General features: G+C 32.1%; 1 protein-coding gene across 1 annotated transcript; it reads right to left on the bottom strand.

The window, feature by feature from the left end:
* Positions 1-11,260: 11,260 nt before the first annotated feature.
* LOC120082785 lies at positions 11,261-13,284 on the bottom strand. Its single transcript, XM_039038088.1, has 3 exons — positions 13,020-13,284; positions 12,698-12,929; positions 11,261-11,814 (listed from the first exon to the last, which is right to left on the bottom strand). Exons 1-3 carry the CDS (start codon positions 13,242-13,244, stop codon positions 11,393-11,395), a joined length of 879 nt encoding a protein of 292 aa, XP_038894016.1. The 5' UTR covers positions 13,245-13,284; the 3' UTR covers positions 11,261-11,392.
* Between the last annotated feature and the right edge of the window lie 2,018 nt (positions 13,285-15,302).

The raw sequence follows: 15,302 nt of genomic DNA, 5'->3' as shown, positions 1-15,302 counted from the left end.
ACAAAGCAGGCCGCATCCGTAGCATTACCAGGATAAGGTTTCCCTCCTATATCCATATACTACATACCATTTTGGTTATCACTCAAGACATGATCCACTTGTATGTCATCATATACATGCTTGAGTCACATACAGATAACCAGGGATTTTATGTTTATTGGTTTGTCGTAAAGCAAATAAAACAAGTAACTGAGCAAAAATACAAGATGTGAAGTAAATATCATATATTAACAACACAAGCGTTCGTACAAACTGTTTACAAACTACAGGACACGAGACTTTAGGGCATCAACCCCAACAATAACAATAAACTAGGGCATAAAAGCCTAGTACAAGAAAATCTCCCACTTACCCTAGTCCAACCGCAGGCAATCCTGTAGACCCATGCTCCGTAAGTGACTCTCAAACACTGTAGTCATGAGAGCCTTCGTAAATGGGTCAGCAACATTGTCCTCCGAAGTGATCTTCGTGACAATCACATCCCCTCGATGCACTATCTCGCAGATCAAATGATACTTCCGCTCTATGTGTTTATCGCGCTTGTGACTTCTCGGCTCCTTGGAGTTTGCTACTACCCCCACAATTATCACAATAGAGGGTAATGGGTCTAGACATATCTGAAACAACTTCTAGTTCTGTCAAGAACTTCCTGAGCCAAACGACCTCCTTAGCAGTTTCGCAAGCCACTACATACTCCACTTCTATAGTGGAGTCGGCGATGCACACCTTCTTAGTGCTTCACCACAACAGCTCCTCCGTTAAGAGGACTGACTCTGATGTGGACTTGCAAGAGTCCTTATCAGTCTGGAAGTCAGAATCCGTGTATCCAGTAAGGATCAAACCCCTAGATCCATACACGAGCATGTAGTTCCTCGTTCTCCGAAGATACTTGAAGATGTTCTTCACTATTGTCTAGTGACCCTAGCCTAGGAACCTGATACCTACTGACTATGCCCACAACGTAGCAGATGTCTGGATAAGTACAGAGCATTGCATACATCAAATTGCCAACAGTAGACGCATATAGGACCCGTCTCATCTCCTCAACCTCTTGAGGCGTCTTAGGACACATGTCCTTAACAAAGTGACTTCATGCCTGAACGGCAGTAGGCCCCTCTTGGAGTCCTGCATCGAGTATTTGAGCAACATCTTGTCAATGTACTATGCCTGAAACTGTGCTAGCACTTTATTTTTAACGATCCCGAAAGATCTGTATACCTAGAACAAATTGAGCCTCTCTCAAATATTTTGTTTGGAATTGGGTCGCTAGCCAGTTCTTAACTCAGTCAGTAGACCTACATCATTTCCAATTAGTAGAATATTGTCTACGTACAACACTAAGAAGACTACTGAAGCGTTGATGATCTTCTTATAAATATAAGGTTCATCAACGTTTTGGTCAAATTCATACGACTTGATCGCAGTATTAAACTGTATGTTCCAAGATCTAGACGCCTGTTTCAGCCCATAAATTGACCGATTCAGCTTACAAACCTTTTGCTCTTGACCTTGGGCTATGAATCCCTCGAGTTGCACCATGTAAATGGTCTCCTCGAGATTGTCGTTCATAAAGGTCGTCTTGACGTCCATTTTCTAGATCTCATAGTTTTAATAAGCTACAATGGACAGAAGGATGCGGATCGAGTTTAACATGGCTACAGGCGAGAAAGTCTCCTCATAGTCGACTCCCTCTACCTGGTATAACCCTTTGCCACAAGTTGAGCCTTGAAGATCTGTACCTTCCCATCAGCACCCCGTTTGCTCTTGTAGATCCATTTACAACCTATAGGTCTTACCTCATCAGGCTAATCTACAAGATCTCATACTGAGTTGAGGTACATCGACTCCATCTCGAGATCCATGGCCTTGACCCATACTGAGTTGTCGTCAGAGGTGGTCGTCGAAGCCCCGAATTGGTCGTTGGAGTTGCTCGCTCAAAGGTGGTCATCGAAAGTGATTTTCATCGGAGTTTATAGTCAAAGGTGGTTGTTGGAGCCTATGAAGGTGGTTGTTAGAGCTGGTCATCAGAATTTATTGTGAGGGGTGGTTGCCGGAGCATGAACTCAGCATGAAATGAGTTAGGGGGAGTTATAGGGAGTTGGTAAAATATATAACTCAACTCTACCAACTTTGAAAGTTGGTAGGCCTAACATTGAGTTGATATATTATATCAATTCAATTCAACTCATGTTGAATTATGTCATTTCAAAAAATAAAATCCTTAAATGTTTAATAGTCAGTCCAGAAAAGAATTATTATTATTATTATTATTATTATTATTATTATTATTATTATTATTATTATTATTATTATTATTATATAATACAAAATCAATACATGAGAGAGAATGTATCACAAAATTAAAAACGTCTCAAAATTGTAAAAGCTAGTTATAAAAAACTACTCAATTTTAGGATATTTATGAAATAATAGTTATGTAGTAAGCTAATTACCAAAATTTTTCCCTTAGTTAATTTTAAGAAATTCTTATTGAGATAGGTTATTCAAAAATCAGTTTTAAAACAATCCAATTTTTTCAAGTGAACATTGAAATTTAGTTATAGAAAAATATTTTCTAAAATATATATTGTTTAATAAAATACTTTTTATCTAAAATAATTATTCAAATAACACACTTTTAAGTTATTCTTTTCAGAAGTAGTAATAAAAAGATTGATTTTATCGACGAAATATTTTTTTTCCCCCAAGTTATTTCAAATATAATATTGATTTAATTAAATTAAAGAGTGAAATATATTTGGTTGAATTCCATCATATAGTTAAAATAATTAAGAAAATAAACCAAACGGAACAGATAGTCTGGATACATAACATACAAGAAAAAAGAAAACTCTTAGCATGTCTCACATTCTTATCCTCATTTGTGGACAATTAAGAACCAAACTAACGAGGAAAACCATTGAGAATGGGATACAATGTGGGCATATTGATGGGGGAATTGGCCCATGACAATGCCAGCAATTGTGGGGTCCACTACGGTATTATAGACCATGATTCAATCATTCAAGCTGGTCTAACTTTTACCAATTAAAAATCTCAAATGAATAATTGTATTAATTAATTCAAACCCTAAATTCTCACACTTCATTTTTTTAAACAATGCTCAAAATTTACCTGTTTATAAAACTTTTTAACGTATGTAAAAAAAAACAATTAAATAGTATAACAGTTTTTTTTTTTATTGATCATTTGTTCATCTTCTTTTAGTTTTCTCTACGGCGTTATTATCACATATGAATCTTATTATGCAACATGAATAATCATTGCAACGTGTTTTTTCCAGTAGAAACAAGGATGCTTTTGTGGATATGAATAATTGTTGATAATTCATCATAAATCACTATTTAAAAGGTTGACGGTTATTGAACTAAAATGAAAGGCCTTTATTTTACCCCACTCCACAAGTAGTATAGCTCTGTCCAAAAATACACATAATGATAATGCCCTAACCCCACCACTTTTATCTTCTCCAATATGCTAGAAGCTGCCTACTATTCTATCCTATGACATTGTGTGCTGTGCAGCATTTCACGTGTTTATAGCAACATTGTTCAATCAAGTTACAATAATGTTAACAAATTTTGTCGCCTTAAAATAATCATTTATTACTATTTGATTTTTTTTTTTTTTTTATTTCTTCTAAACATGATCTAAATTTATTCTTCATATTTTTATTAAATTTTAAATTGTGTCACTTTACGTGGTTGGAATACAATAGTTTCTTGTAGTTGATCTAACACCAAAGTTTTACTCTTTTAGATTTAGATTGATCGTGATGATGGATTTATAAGAATAATTAAAGAGAAAATTCTTTTTAAATTTGTTTTAGATACCACACGTATGTGCATATATATCGACTATTCCTCCACTCCAAAGCCTAGAAAAAAAAAATACACTAACCTACTAATTTTTTTTATAGGTGACGTTCGTATACGTACAATAAACAATCTTTTTAACCATTAATATGAACATAACTTAATGGTTATTGATATATATTTCTATTTTTGAGGTTAAAACGGTGAAAATCTCTTTAGCCTCACTATATAAAAAGAATATTATATCTCAATGTTTATTAATTTATAATTTTATTTAAAAGATAATATAACAATAATAATGGATTTCTTTTCCGAGTTTTTTTTTTTTTTTTTTTTTGTGAAAATCTTTTCCGAGTTATCAGTTTGTTATTGTTAAGATTTAACATATTTTTAATTGTGTTATTGCTTTATTATTAATATGTTACATTCATAGTTTTTTATTTTTTCAAGGTAAACGGAAGCAACAAATAAAAGAAGACATGATTTTCTGTCTTTTCCTGTTGTTTTGTTTATCAACATTATCCTCTGACATAAATTTATATTGTGAATTTTTAAGGTTTGGTCTCCCACCCTATATATTAAAACAGCTGAAATGCTTAAAATTATTTTTTTTCAAATTACTTATTTAATATTTAGCATATACAAATAATAATCTTTCTTTTTTCAACAAAAATAACAAATGAATTGAAGCCATTTAGAACTCCCAAAAAAAAAAGCCAGTTGCACTAATGATATTATCAAATCAATTTTAAACAATAATTATGCAATATTACGGTTCATGGGTTACATTACAAATTTAACCTCTAAATTTCAAGTTTTTGTTTATGCCATCTATAAATTTAAAAGAAATGTCTATCTCTAGTTTAAAATATTCTTAAACTTTACCTTTTTCAAATTTACCTATTTTTTAGTCTCTAATTTAAAAAATGTCTAATAGGTCTCTAAATTTCAAATTTACCTATTTTCCCAAAAGAACCATCGAAATTGAAATTTTACCAATATTTCTATCTAAATTTCCATAAAATTAAGATCTCTATGTTTTAAACATTGTTTGAAATATTTCGTATGAGAAATTTTTTGTCAATCACAAATCATCATGTTATTTTTTAAATGGATGGCAACGTTATAAGTTATTGAATTTGAGACCGGTTACAAATTATATGTGTACCAAATTAAATTGAAGATAAAAATGACAATTTTCAAATAATGCCACATGTTTTGATCATGGTTATTTGAGCTCCGCTTTATCAAACTAGGTGAGATGTTATTTTAACCCAAATTTAAATAAATCCAAAAGTTCAAGAGAAAGTACATTTGCTAACGCTTTCGTTTCTTATTTTGTCTCTGTTTCTCATTTTTTAAGAAATTGACTTATTTTACCATCATTTTCCATTCTCGTTTTTTATTTCTAAAATTAAAAATCATTTCTAAAAATGAGTCAAATTTGAGAAACTACAAAACGATTCTATATTAATTGGGTCAAATAAACATTTATATTTTATTGATTCCGTTTCTTACATGGAAAAAAAATTGTGTTTGGCTAGTTGGTCGGCAGATGCGTTTCAGGTTGTTTTATATTTCCTTCTTTTCTATATTAATTTTACTATACTTCTTTTATAATTATTTCTTTCTTTTATTCTTCTCTTTTCTTAATTAATTCTTTTTCTATTTATACGTTAATTTCATTTTGAATTTTAAATTTTCTAACATTTTGATTTACATATTATTTTGATTTTCAAGCTTCAAATTTATATATTTATACTTTTAAATTTTGTTTATATATTACTTTAAATTTAAAATTGTTACTTTTAGTATATTTGAAACCCATTAAAAAAATGTGACAATATATAAATTTTGTTTACTAAGACTTTCATTTAGGTTTTCTTTAATATTTTGCAATCAAAACATTTACATACTAATATAATTGAAGTCGATTTGAGTTAACATCATTTAAGACAAATGACTTGAGTGAGAAATAATATTACAAATCAAATTTTAGCAACATATGAATAATAGAAACAACCATTTATAGTTATTAATTTTACATTGGGACTTATATGTATTTGATAATGTAAATATTTTTTATATTTCAGTGCATACTATACAAGTTTTTAAATTTACATAATTAAATGAGTAATTTATTTAAATGGTAAAACTGCTGAAAATATTTCTAAGTATAGCAAAATGTCCTTCTATACTAGTAATAGGTCATCGATAGACAGTGATAAATATTTATCACTGACACTAATAGATGTTGATAGACCACGATAAATGTCTATCACGGTTGATCATGATAGACAGCGATATTTTATTATATTTATAAATAGGTTGGTTCATTTTTTTATTTAAAAACAACCCTAATTAAATTATCTTTAAACTATAAAATAAGAGGGAATGTTAGAAAAAAAAATATGCAAGAAATGAAAAATAAAGAAATGATTATCAAATGAGTTTCAGTTTCAAATTTCTTTTTTTCAAAAAATAAGAAACAAAAATAGTTATCAAACATATTTCTAGTAAAGGGTGAAGAGATTTATTCCAAATGTTTATTTACAATTAAAAATTGTTGAACTTGATTTATTCCATCCAGCTCCACCTCATATGCGAGGACAACTCTGGTCCTTCTGGCTCCGTCTTGTACGCGAGATTGACTCTAGCCAACTTGACTCCGTTCAAAATCTTGATGGCACATTCTTCTCATCTTCAAGGTTTGATGGCATATCCGCCTCATCTTCAAATACTCAATGGCATATTTCCCTTATCTTCAAATTTTGATCAAGGAGTAATATAACAAGGCAAACCTTTCGAGGATCCTCCCTAAGGTGATCGAATGGGAGAGTTGTATGTCTTTGCGGGGCCCCTTCCCATGATGATCAGGATACACAAGCGGCGCTACAAGGTAGACCTTTCCGAGATCCTCCCTAGGATGATCGAATGGGAGAGTTGTAAGCCTTTGCGGGGCCCCTCCCATGATGATTAGGATACACAAGCGGCGCTACAAAGTAGACCTTTCCGAGATCCTCCCTAGGGTGATCGAATGGGAGAGTTGTAAGCCTTTGCGGGGCCCCTCCCATGACGATCAGAATGTACAAACGGTGCTACAAATAGACCTTTTCGGGATCCACCTAGGGTGATCGAATGGGAGAGTTGTAAGTCTTTGCGGGGCCCCTCCCATGACGATCAGGATACATGAGCGCACCAAAGACGGGTCGATGAAATTAAAAAATTAAAAAAAAAAAAAAAAAAAAAAAAACTTGTTTTGTTGTGCTCCTTTGGTTGCACCGTAACTCCTACAAAAAAAATATAAGGGGGCAAGTTAGTAAAAATGAATAAATAAATAATAAAAAAAGAGCCAAAAAAAAAAAAAAGAAAAGAAACTTCTGGAAAAAAGAGAGAGGAAGAAAAGTTTTAAAAAAAAAAAGAAAAAAAAATATATATATATATATATATATGAAAACAAAAAAAAGGAAGGAAAGCCTTAATTCCCCATCTTTCCTTCTTTCTCCCTTCTTTCCTTCTTTCTCCCTTCTTCTCACTTACAGCTCCTACCACAATTCAAGACTGTATTTGCAATCCGAGTCCAATTGACAAGGATGTAAAAGAACGTAAGATCGAAAGAGAATCAACATTCAAACTGCAAAGGACGTAAGAACGAAGAAGATTACATTACAAGATGAAGAAGAGCATGCGTCCTGCCAGTATTTATATAGCTAAGTTCGATGGGATTTTTTTTTCTACTAATTAGTTGAAATCTGATAAAATCACGAAGTTACTCGAACTGAATACTGTTTATTTTGTTGTGGAAACTCCGTTCTTGCTAAAATTAGTTAAGAGTCAACAAAAAAAAGATCATGCTCGATTGGAGGCTGCCTGAATTAGGGGTCAAGGTGGAGTTTTGAATCCCTAGATTCAACGGCGAGGAGTTTTGAGCTTAAGAACTTGAGAGAATCTGGCATAAGCCAACATTATGAAGAAGGAAATCTCGCTAAGGCTGGTATCGATAGTCACAAAGCAGACAGCTGCCTGAGATAAAAAAAAATTATTAATAAAAAATAATAATAATAATAAAAAGGGATAATCTCGCTCAAAAATCCTCTCGCTAGTGTCGCTCTCTCCCACAATCTCGCTCGAAATACTCTCGCTGATCTCGCTCTCTCCAAAATCTCACACTCTCCACTCTTGCTCTCACAATCTCGCTCTCTCCAGTGTCGCTCTCTCCCACAATGTCGGCTCTCTTCCAATTGTCGCTCTCTCCAAAATCTCGCTCTCTCCCACGATCTCGCTCTCTTCAGTGTCGCTCTCTCCCACAATCTCACTCTCTCTAGTGTCGTTCTTTCCTAAGATCTCGCTCTCTCCCAGTTTCTCGCTTAAAATCTCGCTCTCTCCAACAAACTTCACGTGTTAATTGCAAGCATTGCAAACAAAAGATTATGAAAGGAGAGGAACTTATGAACTTAGTCACCGCCTTGGTGCCTTTAGAGACAACATGTTTGGCCAATTCTCGAAGATATCATTGATGAAGCTGTTTATGATACCCATGGCTTTGCTGGAAATACCGATGTCTGGATGAACTTGCTTCAAAACCTTGAAGATGTGGATCTTCTACGTTTCTACACTCTTCTTCGTCCTCTTCTTCTTCTTGTCTCCGGCAGCAGAGTATCATTCCTTCTTCAACTGTTAAACGAATCGAATTCGATTCTCAAATTAAGTTCCTAGTGAAGTTGGTAAGGTATCGCTATTAATGGCTTGGTATCGCTGGTAATGGCCTGATCTCGCTAGTAATGGCTTGATATCGCTGGTAATGGCCTGATCTTGCTGGTAATGGTTTGGTATCACTGGTAATGGCCTGATCTCGCTGATAATGGCTTGGTATCGTTGGTAATGGCCTGATCTCGCTAGTAAGGTTGTCTTCCAAAACGTTGGCTCTCCAAAATCTCTTCCATTTAAGTTCAAATTCATATTCCATTCAAATTAGAATTAAAATCAACTGTTATTCCAAATCTCAGTCTATAGCTTGTAATCCAAATTTTTATTCTAAATTCAAGCCAGCCAAATCGAGTGAGATAAATGTCAAATCCGTCCCAAATTAAAATTTGGCCATATCCCAAATTTTATCAATATTCGAATGGTTAACCTTGATATTGAGTTATAAATAAAATGCTGAGTCAAAATTTGGCTATATTCCAAATTTTATTTCAAATTTAAATCAACCTTAGTTTCTATACTCATTTCCAAGTAAAATTGAGCATATCCCAAATTTTTATCTCAAACCAAAATTGATCAAGATTCAATTTCACCCTAAATTCTATTCCGAATTCGAATTAAGTTAAATTAAATTTGCAATTAAAGTGGAACATAAATCCTACTTTAGTTCAAATTAAAGTTTATTTAGCGAAAGTGTGTCAAACAAACAAGATTTCAAATCAAAATTTTAAGCTAAATTCTCATATTTTGATCATAATGATGCACCAAATTAAAAAAGTCAAAAATCATACTTTGATCTCAAATTACATTTTTTCGAGATTCATCCACCCATATACGTGTATAAATCTTGAAAATGGGGCATTTGTTGAATGAGAAATTTTGGACCAATCACAAGTCACTACGTTGTTTGCTAAATTAACGACGAATTTCTAAATCATTGACTTTGGGTCCAATTAGAAGTTAACACATGTCCCGAATTGAATTGAAGACAAGTTTTCGATGACGTCACGCGGATGAATCAGATGAGATCAAATTCAATTTGATATTATTATTTAGACTTAAAGTCCAAACTACAAAAAAAGTTGAATTGGACCCGAATTTCAGATCAGGCCCAAAACCAACTAATTGGGCCCAAGGGTCGGGCCCATGGACCAACCAAGCCCACAAAGCCTACTTGAGAACTCTATAAATAGAGAAGTTCTCTTCATTTGTAAGGGCAGCATTTTCTACACTCAGAAGACCCAGAGGGAATTCACTAACAAGCAGAGGACTCCTAAGACTCCTGAAGCTGCACTCCTATAAGGCAGAAGACCTGAAGACACAAATACTCTTCTAAGACTTCTACTTCAAGCTTCCAAGACTCCTGAAGTTGTACTTCTATAAGGCATAAGACCTTTGAAGATACAAATACTCTTCCAAGACTTCTACTTCAAGCTTCTAAGACTCCTGAAGCTGCACTCCTATAAGGTAGAAGACCTTTGAAGATACAAATACTCTTCCAAGACTTCTACTTCAAGCTTCTAAGACTCCTGAAGCTACACTCCTATAAGGAAGAAGACCTTTGAAGACACAAATACTCTTCCAAGACTTCTACTTCAAGAACGTTCGGTGCTTTCCTTCTCCAAGTCAAGCATATTCACCCAACTGAAAAAGAATCAGAGGATCAAGTATTAGAGATCGAACCACATCGCATCGAATCAACTCCAACATCAACACCAACTCAAGTTCAACTCCACGAAACCCGTTTCTCTTGAAACCTCGTGTGAACAGGAACAAAATATTCTTAATATTAATCTAATGAGAATCTTAAATTTCCATCAAACATATTTACTTAGCTAATTGTACATATAATCATTACGAAGATATTAATTTAATAACTTGAAATAGCAAGAGTTCATTCTCTTACACTTTTTGGCTTAGTCTAAAATCTGTTTATCCTCGAATATTATTTTTAAAAAAGAACAAAATTTGACTACTGATAATTAAAGAAAATTTGCTTCTTTCTAGCTTCATCATTGGGCCGGCCCACTCTAAAAAAGTGAAGGGCCAAGTTCAGTATAGGCCGAACTTTAATGGGCGAAAGAGATTGTTTGGATGATCCCAATATTCGATGACGAAATTTATGGGCCAACATTGGGCTTCATTTATTGGATCAAAGTTTGAAATAAACTTGAGTCAGGCTTAGACCGATTCGTTGAACTACACTCATTAAATATTAATTATTTAAAGTTATATATAATTTTAACAAAAAGTTATTAGAATTTCAATCTTCATGAAATTTATCTTTAGACTTAAAAGTATTGATATTATAAATTTCATTTAGTTTTTAATTAACTTAAAACTAATATCATAAATATAATATTAAGAAGAATGCTTTTTATAATATATATAAAGTATAAATAACTATACATTAGGTTAACCCAATGATAAACACATTAAACTGGCATGACAGACAGTGGTCCAAATATGACCCCAACGGGTCGGCCCAAAAGCAAGTCCAATTTTTAAAAAAGTGATTCATATCCAAAATCTAGATAGAACCCACTTTTTTAAAAACGAAAAATAAACCCATATTTTAAGTTAGAGGAATGAAACCTAAACTTTACTAAGAGAATCCTCATTACTGATTGAATTATATTTCAATTATGTCCCTAATTAAACGGACTTTAATTTAACATTATTTTCAATCATGAAGTGGAAAATAACATAAAGGCTTGGCCTTGGTTCTAATAATCATGGGATTGTGGATTTTATTTACACATCAGCACTATCAAAGTTTACAACTAGACCAAGAAGAAGAAGAAGAAGAAGAAGAGAACTCTACAATTAGTTTTATAAATAAGAATAAAAAATCAGACAACTTGAACAGCCGTCCGATTAGGCAATATGTCGAGGAAATCAACGGTGAGCATGGAGGCTGTGGGCTTGGAAAGGCGAGCAGATGAAAAGGGAAGGACAGAATTAAGAGGCATTGACATGGTTCTTTCACATGCGCTAAGCCATTTGGCTTGCATGTATCTCTGTTTTCTCCATGGTCCCAAATGCATTTTCTTTTCTTTCATGCACTTTTTCGCTGCGCCGCATATTACCTTTATTATGCCTTCCAGTTTCTCCACTTTTCCGACGAATATTTCCGGCAGCCGCCGCACCAGGCGGTTGTACTCCTCGCTGCCTCTAGCCATTTCAAACTCTGCTCTCAAGTTTACCTCTATTATTAACCTTACTTCTCCTTTCTTTGAATTTTTGTGTACCACATCCAAAAATGTGTGTTCCCCTGTTCAATTTCAAATTATATATATATTATTTTCTTTGCTCTACTTTTTTTCCTTTCCTTTTATTTTTATAATATATTAAACACCTACTCAATATGCCTATTGTTTATTCTTACTTTTTCCTCTCTAGAAAAGTCCCCTGCTTGGGGAGCTGTACACCACAAACTCTATGCATAATTTATGTAACTTTATGAACTTTTAATTTAGGGGGAAAAAAAACACTTAAATGTAACCATCTATTGTGTATCACTCCTATATTCAATCATTTTTTTAAAGAAAAAAGTTATCAAAAAAATTATTGTTTCGTATGTAAAGAAAGAGAGAGTTTATGTATAAAAAACTTGTGTCACATTTGAAACTTTTAGAATTTTATTAGCTATGAAATTCAACAATATTTTAAATTAATTAATAAATATTAACCCAAAGATTGAAAGGGAATATTCTTGAGTTAAAAAATAAAAGTCTAAAATCAAATTAAATGAAAACTAAATTTCAAGAGTAAAATTGTAATATTATGAAACTTATGAATTAAATTGAAATTAAATTCAAAATTTAACAATTTTTCAAATAGAAATTAGACCCAAAACTTAAAGGTCTAAAAATATTTATTTTTTTTTTTTGTAGATATAATGTTTGCTTTCTATGTCGAGTAGAAAGCTAAATTTTCAGTGTGGTTCTCTAGATAGTTGTCGAGGTTTATTGAAAAAATAAGGATTTATGGACATGAATAAAATTATTACTGGTTGGATGTCGGAGCTTTTTAAAAAACAAATGAACCAAGATATAATTTAGTGGAGCACCTAATAAATTGTCACATTTTAGCATCCTCTTAACAAGTAATAATAATAATAGAAAAAAGTTCTTTAATTTTGTTTGTTTGTTTACCTGAGGGTATATGCTGTGAGCTTTTCCATTTGGTTTTGCAAACGGCACTATCGTAGCCGGCGTTTCTCAGGTGACCGGAAACCTCCCTCAGCAAACAGCTCCGACAGCCCGTCATTGCCAGAACGGATCTTCCACATCCACAGGCTCCTCCGGTCGCCTGTATTTCTTTAACTGCCTCCTTTGTCGCATTTCTTATCTTTGATTCCACAGAATTAGTCCGACATATCGTCCCCTACATTACCAAAAATTAAATACACTTTATTAAAATTAACCTCAAATTTTCTTTTAATTATCTAAAAAAATCAAAACTAGAAATACTCACTTGTAAGATCTGATTTTGAGTCTCCCAAAAGCTCTTGCTTTCTTCCAAGCTCTCACCGTTTTCTTTTTCTTCGTCATTTTCACCAAACGGCGTCGTTTCACTCTCTTGGCTCTCGAAACTACTCCCGAATCCCTCCGCCGGAAACCCTTCGCCGTCGTCCAGAAACCCAAAAACCATACCGGAAAAACTCGAAACCTCGAATCCCGGGAAATTCCGGCCGGTCATTTTTAATTTAATTTAATTTTTTTTTTCAGTTGTGTGGGTTGTGTAAAATAGATTGGAACACTCTGTTTTATATATACCAAATGTTGGGATGAAAGCGGGCCCTACCCGTAGAACCGAATTGATAAAACAAGACGCCGCGCACAAGTGGGCTCCACATTGATGATGTGGCGTTTCCGTATTGGATATGATGGATCAAACTGGTATACTGATCCTCGTGGACTTTAATAGACCGGACAGCGGGGATCCACGTCAGTTTCGACAGATGCAATAATGCCGATCCATTTAATCAACCTAATCTGGATATGCTCGAATATCCACCATACCACCCTTTTCTTTTCTTTTTAATACTTTCGTTACAAATTTTATATAATAAGGAAATTAATCCCAAAAATTAATATTCACTTATATAACTACAACCATTGTTATTATTTATTAACATACAATAAATTAATTTTGCAATATCATAATTAATTTCAGGATCTTTATTAAGATTCTGTTATTAAAAAAATTAAAAGATCTTATATAGTTATGAAAAATAACTCAAAGGAAATACTTTGTTTAGTTCAATAATTATGATAATCATGTAATAAAAAACTTGTATGTGATAATAAGTACCTTATTTTGTTAAGATATGTTCAATTGAAAACTAGAATGTTTTTTTTTTTTTATAAAGATTGGAATAAACTGTTGCTGAGTTTACAAACAATTGTGCAAATGGGGCCATGTGAACAACTTCCTGGCTTTTTGGTTTTGGTTGCTAGTTGATAAATTTGTTTATTTATATTTATCTTAAATAAATAATAACACATTTTTCTCTTTATTATTTTTTTCAAAAATGAAGATAAATGATATTGTTTATAATTTTGTTACCAAAAAGTGATGAAGACCATTCGAGAATTGTTTAGCAAATAAAATATTCATTACATTTCTTAAAATGAAATGTCTGTCCCCTCCCTCACATTTGTCTCAAGAGTTGTGGTGAATATTCTCTCAATAATTATAAAGATAATAATAATTTAATTATGGCGATAATTTTAAGTTACATCTTATATGATATTATTTATAAGTAGAAACATGAAACTCGATGTTTTTCGTTTCTTAAATGCAAGCATTTACAGATTACAAAATACAAAAGTTGTAAAGTATTATAAACTTTTATTCTAATGGTGATAACTTTGTTGAATATCTCTTGATAGTACTAATAGAAGATGTGTGATGGTGTTTTTTCTATTTACAGCTTTGTTTCAATTTCTTAACAATTTATTTTTTAAAAAAATGATTTAACATTTTGTTGCCCTATTCATTAGCCAATATCATATACCTCCAAATTAGTTTAAATGTAACATGTGATTCATATTAACATCTCATCCAATAATTGAATTATAAATTTTTCATCTTTTTAACAAATTTTATTTCTTTTATTAGTTTTAAAATGTTGGCAAACCTTTACTGAACAAAAATTAATTTTTGGAAAACAAAACTTTATATGTTGTCAACTTTGCCATAGAGTCATTCTTACTAAAATTAGATTCTAAAAATAAAATTTTGTTGAATATCTCTTAAAAATATATACTTTTAACACTAGTCTAAAATCTCCAATGTTTTTCAATAAAAAAAAAAAAAAAAAAAAAAAAAAAAAAAAAAAAAAAAAACAATAAAGAGAAGTTAATAGTAGGTAAAAAAAATCCAAATAAAATAATAATGACAAAAGTTCCTACTTAAAATGAAACAAAATATAAATAAAATTGAAAAAGACTTGAGTTGATATTGTTAATTTCACAATGTGTCTTATCTCTTTAATCTATGTCCTATTATATCCAAAATGATTTTTTAAAAATCAATCATTAACTTTTTATATTTAACAATGAAAATATTGTTAATTTAAAATACAAGCAGAATATTCTAGCTCATCCAAGCACTCGAAGTATTTGTCGTTTTCCTCCTTTGTAGTTAGGGTGATATTCCCCTATATGTCCAACCGTGCTTAATAAATTCAAATATTATTAAAACGCCATTTATAGAATAAAATAAATAAATAAGTAAAATTATTGTTGTCAA

Source organism: Benincasa hispida, chromosome 8, assembly GCF_009727055.1.
Source record: "Benincasa hispida cultivar B227 chromosome 8, ASM972705v1, whole genome shotgun sequence".
In the NCBI taxonomy this organism is placed as follows: Eukaryota; Viridiplantae; Streptophyta; class Magnoliopsida; order Cucurbitales; family Cucurbitaceae; genus Benincasa; species Benincasa hispida.
This window is presented reverse-complemented; position numbering and strand designations above follow the sequence as displayed.